This window comes from Nicotiana attenuata, chromosome 11, assembly GCF_001879085.1.
Source record: "Nicotiana attenuata strain UT chromosome 11, NIATTr2, whole genome shotgun sequence".
In the NCBI taxonomy this organism is placed as follows: Eukaryota; Viridiplantae; Streptophyta; class Magnoliopsida; order Solanales; family Solanaceae; genus Nicotiana; species Nicotiana attenuata.
Window position 1 is genome coordinate 26,383,421 of NC_031999.1, and position 8,971 is coordinate 26,392,391.

The 8,971-nt window shown below is 35.3% G+C and overlaps 1 protein-coding gene across 1 annotated transcript; it reads left to right on the forward strand.

Annotated features, from left to right (window-relative positions):
• LOC109234773 lies at positions 4,160–7,568 on the forward strand. The gene is made up of 6 exons (XM_019400834.1): positions 4,160–4,576; positions 4,625–4,776; positions 4,898–5,448; positions 5,699–6,260; positions 6,852–7,009; positions 7,483–7,568. The coding sequence occupies exons 1-6, from the start codon at positions 4,160–4,162 to the stop codon at positions 7,566–7,568; spliced, it is 1,926 nt and encodes a 641-aa protein (XP_019256379.1).

Sequence of the window (8,971 nt, forward strand, 5' to 3'; positions counted from 1 at the left end):
GGAATGGACTGTGTTTTACTATGAGGTACACGGTTGATTATTCGGTTAGCTGTAAGTATAGCTTCCCCCCACAAGTTCTGTGGTAAGCCAGAACTTATTAGCAATGCATTCATCATCTCCTTCAACGTTCGATTCTTCCTCTCCGCAATTCCATTAGATTGTGGAGAGTAAGGGGCAGTTGTTTGGTGAATAATGCCATTTTCCAAACATATTTCTTCAAAAGGAGATTCATATTCGCCACCCCTATCACTTCTTATCATTTTGATCTTTTTATTTAGTTGCGTTTCAACTTCACTCTTGTATTGCTTGAAAGCATCAATTGCCTCATCTTTACTATTAAGTAAATAACCATAGCAGTATCTCGTGCTATCGTCAATAAAAGTAATAAAATACTTTTTCCCACCACGAGATGGTGTTGACTTCATGTCGCAAATATCTGTGTGAATTTAGTCTAAAGGACTTGAATTCCTTTCAACGGACTTATAAGGATGCTTAGCATACTTTGATTCCACACATATTTGACATTTGGAATTAATGCAATCAAATTTTGGCAATACTTATAGATTTATCATCTTTCATAATGTTTTGAAGTTTACGTGACCTAAACGCGAATGTCATAAAGTGTTTGACTCAAGCAAGTAAGAAGAAGCATTCACTTTATTGATAGGAAGTGCTATTACATTTAGCTTAAAAAGGCCCTCATTCAGGTAACCTTTTCCTACATACATATCATTCTTACTTAGTACAACACTATTGGAAACAAAACTACATTTGAATCCATTCTTGACAAGAAGTGAAGTCGACACAAGATTCTTGCAAATTTCTGGAACATGGAGTTGGTTTAGAGTCACTATTTTTCCCGACGTCATCTTCAACGCAATCTTGCCAACTCCTTCAATTTTGGCTGTAGACGAATTTCCCATGAAAATTGTCTTGTCGGGTCCTGCGGGGGCATAAAAAGAAAATAACTCCTTGTTAGCACAAACATGGTGGGTGGCTCCAGAATCTATCCACCATTCTTTAGGATTTCCTACCAAGTTGCATTCAGACAATATGACACACAAGTCCTCCATGTCTTCAACATTTTCAACCATGTTTGCTTGATTTTTCTTCTTCTTTTTCTTTTGTACATCATTCTTTGGTGCACGACAATCCACGACCTTATGCCCAGATTTTTCACAGTTGTGGCAATTACCCTTGAACTTTTTCTTGCTTGGGTAATTCTTTGGTCCAGAAGCCTTCTTTATTCCGGAAATCTTTCCGGGTTTTTCTGCTGGTGCCATAACATGAGCAGGAGTTGAACGGCTTGACGAGGCAGCCACATTTTTAACAGTAGCACCCGTTCCCGCAACATTTCCATTAGTTTGGTTTTCATTCGTCATTTTTTTTCTGTAAAGTTGGAAACAAAACAGAACTTGGTTAAATCAGTGAAGTTTTGATATCTTCAAACTGAATACCAAACCAAACATACAACACGTAACAATGGTGAATTTTTTATATACTTCAAACTCGTACGTTTATTATTCCGGTAAAGTTTTTATATACTTTAAACCGGACAGCCCATACGTTTTTATTCCGGTAAAGTTTTTATATACTTTAAACTGGACAGAACAATTATTGGAGTAGAAAGCACGAAGGCTTTAGTCTCCAAAACAGTATACAAAATATGAATAACAGTTTAATATATGTTTCAACACAGAAACGTTAGTTTATAAATTCCTTAAGCTTGTGATCGCTACTGTGTTAAAACACAAAATCAGAAAAAAAACTGTTAGAAAAATAAAAGAAACTGAAAAAGCAGAGTTTAAGAAATATTCCGAGTCCACAATTTGCTTGTGTGTCCTTAAGTAATTTTAACCCCCTCACACGTTGCCAAGGTAATGGATTAAATCCTCCCAGGATAAAACGGAAAAAACCTTCCTGCAACAGTGGCAATACAAACTGCAGGATACCAACAAACTTAAAGAATGGAGCAAAATCACACTTACGAATTTGAGAGAGAGAGATTGCGAATTAGGATGCAGTATATTCAAAAAAAAAGAAGTTCTGGAGTGTTTTTCGTGTGTAGAAAATGGAGCCTTCCCTCAGAATTTATAGGCAATTATCAGAAGAGGTGTCTGGAAAAGGTGCCTTTTCAGAAGAATACGCTGCCTGCCGCGGTTCTACCGCGGTCGCGGCAGAACCGCGGTCAGAGAGGCTTTCTGAACCTGCCTGCCGCGGTTCTACCGCGGTCGCGGCAGAACCGCGGCCTGAGAGGTCCTCTGAACCTTCAGCAGGGTTCTGGAGTATTTTCATCAGTGATTTGGCATTTAATTAATTATTAAATAATTAAATAAATATTGTCCAAAAATAATCTTATCGATCGATCATTTGACAAATCCAAATCCAAATCCAAAGCCAAAGCCGAAGCCGAAGCCGAAGCCGAGCCGAGCGAGCGACGACGACGGCGCGAGGGTTCATTCTCTTCAACTCCTTTTAAGAGCTTTAAGAAGTGATTCTATATATAAGCACACAAATGTGGTTGTCCCTCACCAATTAGGGACAAAGTGCAAGACAAAAGTTCACTTCTTCAAATTTTCAATTTCCCTCCATTTTATTTCCCTCCATTTCCAATTCACACTTCTTCTACTTTAAAGCCCAATGGCTTAAAGTCCAACACCTACAACCCTAGTCCCCGACCTCCACACCCTCCTATCGAGGGCCATGTCCTGCATAATCACCTCACCCCAGTACTTCTTAGGCTACTCTACCTTCATTTTTTTTTTTGGGATGGGAGAACAAAAATAAAAGATTAAAACATAACTGAGAAATCTCCCTATATACGTTGACCTTGTATTGCATGCATGAGGGCCATATAAGTGTCAACTGCCTAAGTTAGAAAGAAAAGATTGAATTAATGACTTTTAGAGAACTTAAATGTAAAACTAATTGAATATTTACAAGTTACAATATAGTAATTAAAGGCAATAACAGTCTTAGTCGTCTCCATTTGCAATCTAGAATGCAAGTGTAAGGAATTTTAGCATTGAGACAATTCATCAGAAGTTGAAATTCACCTAATGACAACTTAATTACGCGTTTTTTTGGTCGTATTAATTGTTTAAACCTGAAATTGACACGAAAAAAGTCATGCAGAATCTTCTCTCGCTAGGTTTTCCCAAGATTAAAATGCTTAATTAATTAGACCGTATATACTTTCCCAATTGACCAAACAAATTAAAGATGCTCTAATATTACTTGTTTTATACGCACCCAACCCACCAAGTGCGCATATAATACCAAGAAAAGAAAACTTTATACATTCTAATCTTTATTATGCCAATATTAAGATGGTTTTCTAAGGGGATACATTTGTTTGGATCGAGGCATAGTTATTATAGTTATGCACATACACCGTGATCAGAGGCAGATCATGTGTAATGGTGAGGGGTTATCCGACCCCATAAACTTCGGCCAAAACCCTGTATATGTATAAGTGTATACTTTGAAAATAATTAATTTAAAACAGTCGACACCCTAAACATTAAAAGCCTTTACGGGCACTGGTTGAGTAGAATAATGTGCCCCGTCGCTTGAAAATTCTAGGTTCGCCTCTGGCGGAGATTACTTACTTGACAAGAGCATCCTTGCCTTTAAATAGTTTAATTCCCGTTAATTCACATATTTTATTTACTTTCTATCCCCCACAAAATAGTACATAAATTTCTTGTATAACTTAATACGAGTACTGTTAATACCGCCAATCAGATATTGCATTAATTATACGGTGGTTAGTTTTTTCTTATGCGAAATTTTATGTGGGATTAATTGCTCCAATACTGCAACCAAACGACCTCTAATAGGGGAGGAAAAAACATAACTAGGCAAAATTGTAGGAATATTTGCGGACATATAGCAGCATTATGTCTTTTACACATAAGGCAAGAAAATATTTATATTCCTAGCCAAAACCCCTTAAACATGATAAATTCAATCACGCTTCTGCTTTATATTCTTAAACGATTTTAGTTACATACTTCTACTTAATTAAGAAAATTAGTTATTACTGTCTGCCAATCTTCTTAGACGTAACTGACGCATTCCAATTATTCCATATGCCAATATAGTAATATATAAAGAGATGGGAACCATATAATTCGAAGCAAACAACAGAAAGATCATGTATACTTCTTCTGCCATGGATAACAGAATCACAATTTTGGTTCAACATAGCGGTCAATGGGATATGCAACACAGGTTTAAGAATTTTAGCGTCGATGGGGTGGTGATCAGTATGGAATGGGATTTTAAATCGATTCGTTCGGAGATATCAAAGATACTTGGAGTCGACGCACAAGCTGATACGATGGATATTGGATATTCCGTGAAAGAGAATTTTCCACCGATGAAAATATACGACAACAGGAGTTTGGGCTTGTACATGGAGTTGAAAAGCAAAAATTTATCTTTCACTGATTATCCATTGTGTATAACATTTAAAAAGCAGGATAACGATGGTACATGCGCGAATCCAGTTGTTAACAAGGCAAACTCCAATCTTTTTCAGAATTTGTCAATGGTTGACAATCTGGAAACGGTTGAATGTATTAATTCCGGAAACAAAGAGGACTATGATGTTATGTAGATCGATGAAGAGTGTATAATCGGAATCAGTACACATCAAGAGGTTAATGAAGGGCAACTGTACAAAAACAAGGATATACTGCAAAACGTTATGAAACATCTTGCAATCCGAGAGAAGTTCCAGTTCAAGGTTGATCGTTCAAATAAAACAAGGTACTTGTAAAGTTAACGAATGATTATATACAATTGTAGGATATGCTTTGTAAGTTGTAATTTAAAAATAATAGTGGTAATGTTTTCGAATATAATCTTTTCGAATATATTTATACTGCAGGTATTATCTTGTATGTGTGGATGATCAATGCTCATGGAATCTTAAAGCATCAAGCCTAAACACCTCGAATATATTTAAGGTGAGAAAGTTTGAAAAAGTTCACACATGTGGAAATAATTCCAGATTATTTTCACAGCGGCAGGCTACCTCTGATCTCGTTGGAAGTTTGATAATGAACAAGTTAGATGATCCAAAGTTGGAGTATACTCCAGCAGAAATACAACGTGACCTCAAGAGGGATTATGGAGTTGATTTGAACTATATGAAAGCATGGAGGTCGAGGGAAAAAGCTTTTGAAATGTTGAGAGGCAAACCAAGCGATTCGTATAATAAGCTGCCAAGGTTTTTGAATATGTTAATGCATACAAATCCTGGGTCAGTGACAAGGTTGGAAAGGTCAGATGACGGGTGCTTCTTATATGTATATGTAGCACTTTTCTCATCAATTAAAGGATGGGAGTATTGCATGCCTAATGTTGTTGTCGATGGTAGCTTTCTAAAATCAACATACAGAGGGACCTTACTAACGACTTGCACACAAGATGCAGCAGGTGAGTTGATGTAAACATTCATAGGTAGAAATTATTTCAAGTATAATTACACGTGATGTATAACTGTGTATAAATTATACCCTAAATAACCTGAATATTTTGATGGTATCACAGCTTCAACATGTAGTTTAGTATAAATCATGTATAATTTATCATATCCTCGTTTTTATCGAACAAATATTCTTTATCGTATTTGATATGTTGTATAATTTACGTTTTAAATAAAGTTAATTTTGTGATGTTCAATAAGGTAAAATATTTCCGCTCGCGTATGCTGTGGTTAATTCGGAGAATGATGCATCATGGGAGTGGTTCTTCCGGAATTTGCGAGAAACATATGGTATAAGGGAAGGAATGTGCATCGTATCTGACAGGCATGAAAGCATTTTGAAGGCAACATCAGTTGTGTATCCTGAAGTGCCTCATTGTGTATGCATATTCCATCTATGGAACAACATAAAGTTGAGGTTCAAGAAGAGCCAAAAGAAAATAAGGCCCTTATTTTTTGCTATGGCTAAAGCATACACAATTGAGGAATTCAACCAATACATGTCAGAAATACGTAATCTTGATGGGAGAGTTAAAGAATACTTATTTGACATTGGATATGATAGGTGGTCGGTAGCGCATTCAACGGTTAATAGGTCCATGGTGATGACATCAAATATTGCGGAATCCATGAATTCAGCGAATAAGGCGGCGAGGGATTTGCCTATCTACGATCTGCTTGACTACTTGATGAAGCTGGTTGCAGCTTGGAATAACACAAACAGAAACGGAGCACTGGCAACTGGTACAACACTTAGCACAAAGTATGAAATATTGCTAAGGGAAAAAATCATTGCGTCAAGAAGCATGCCGGTAAGTTAAATTGACATATAAGGTATAAAGTTAGAATATATACTGATATTAGAGTGTAATGTAAAAAATGTTATTATATATTTGATTGAATATAATATACTATGTATACCGCATATAATGAAATCATTGGTATACAACTTATACAGTGAAATATGGATTATCTTAAGCATCGAACAAAGCAGCAGTGCTTGTTTAGTTTTCTGGATATGAATTAGAAAGTCTTATCCTATCTGTTGCCCTCTTATGAAAGAATATTTTTGAGATATTTGAAAATTTTCTGCTTTGTTCATATGTCCACCATTCACTGGTATACATGCTTATAGTGTGAAACTCCTTCGAGATATATTTTGGAGTCATTGAAATACTTGTATGGAGCCATCAGCTATCTTTGAGTTTCAGATGCTAGAAAGTATATGCTGATCTTGGTTTTTGAGGAATCAATTACTACTGCTCTCTGTTTTTGATGATTGATGCGCCATTCTTATAATGCCCTTGTTGAATGTGTGCTGAAAACTGGTTTGGTATTATTTGGTATAATGTAGGTTACTCCATCAAATGAAGACCTATGAATTTCCGGTTTATCCAATTCCTGACGAAAGTCAATGGGAAATTCTTGAATATGTCTTAGGGGATGCGGTTAAGCCACCAAATGTAAGAGTTAAACCTGGCAGGCCAAAGAAGTCGAGAATCAAAGGTGCCGGTGAGTTCCAGGAAAAAAGGTGTAACATTACATCTGATTTGTGTGGACAACAAGGTCACAACAGAAAAACCTGCAGGAATCCTCCAAAAAAATGTGTTTAGCTCTTATGCTAGTCTGCTAGTGATATCTCTAAGGAGAAGCTTTGTTCAAGCTTAAACAATAGTATAATAAAAAAAAATGCATTATGTATTATGACAGATCGATTGGGATAATATAAATGTTGCTATTTCCATATTTACTTCTTATGTCTTCTATCAGTTGATTGAATATTGCCCTTGTGCAAAAATAAAAATAGATGGCAATGACTAAATTTGACGGCACAAACACATGGTTCAATTTTATCCATATCAGTATTTTATAGTTCTAGATATTGACTTCTCTGTATCAATAATTCTCGTTCATACATAGTTATAGATATTGACTTCTATGTATCAATAATTCTCGTTTATATGTTGATATATTTTCGACTGTAGTATCAATATTGAGTGGCATGAGCTGCCATGGGATTACAGTGGAATATGAGTGTGAGATAATTTTGCCCTTAATTGCTTTTGAGTGACTGATCTTCCATTGGAGGCACTAGTATATGGGAAGTAAGATACATTTGCTAACAAGTTAAAGGGAAAAAAATTTCAAATGCAGAATGTACAGTGATTGGGAATCCGAGGTTGTTAATGTTTAATATGGTAATGTGAATCGTAGGTTTGTGGGACAATACAAGCTAGAAGGTGTACACATGGAACAGATGTAACAGAGTGTTCCATCAATACTACATATATATAGGCTTGTTTTTGGTATATTTATATGCAACAGAGGTAATAGAGTGAAGAAACAGCTTATATGTTGGCAAAAATTTTTTTAACTGACTTCTGTTAAAGTGATGCTGTCGTAGATTAACGATTCTATACGGTATAATTTCACTGATTTACTTCAAAAAAGCTCATACTAATGTATGTTTGAAAATTCTTTTTCATATATAGGCTTCTTTTTGGTTTAGTATGAAGATTTGCAAAATCTGCAATCAGGTGAAATTTGGTTTAGTTACAACATGTTATTGAGGGTATAATTTATCCATAGATCTGTGAAATATTTGAAAAATTTACACCTTTAAAAAACACTCCTTATTAAGTGTACAATATATACATGTTATACATCATACATAATTATACGTGGAAGAAATCTATATTACCATACCTTTTGCTTTGTTGGTAGACAGAGTTATCACAATTTATCCAATACCATGTATTAACATATACTTTAGATACCAATAAGTGATTAGTCTAATGGTTGGGAAGTGCTATAACACTAGCACAATACAAATCTATATTTCATCAAGGATACAAAGCTGCTAACACAAGTAAAAAGACATCATGAAAGTATCATATTCTTCTGCAATTAGTAATCTGTTATATGAATAAAACATAAATTCCATTCATATCTTGACAGCATATTGCACTAGTACATTATTCAACTTCTCAAAACGTAATACTTAAAGATAGTTATAACCAAAGTACAGCTCCACTTGTTGAGTAAAAGAAAACATTATATGAAATGCATCTGAAAAAAACTAAAGCAGTACTACATGAGGTAGTAAAGCTACTAATTATTCATATCCGCACGACCCTTTTATTTAATTTTCATCGGGACTTCTGCTTCGCTGACGACTAGCTGTTCTTGCTTCATTCTTCCGTAACTCCACAATAACGATGCGAATCTTATGCGTTGAGCAGTTATATCACACATATTTTTTATCACACTTTGACCACATATGAAGGACTCCGCAAACATCGCCACAAGCACACCTGATTCGCTGCATTTTAAGCATACCAAATATTTTCTTTAAAAAAACTTATTGCACACTAAAAAATTATGTTGTACTCTAAAAGTATAATATACAAATATATTAATCATATGACTTACGCGTCTTGCTGCACCGGCAAACCATCAATCATAACAACATCA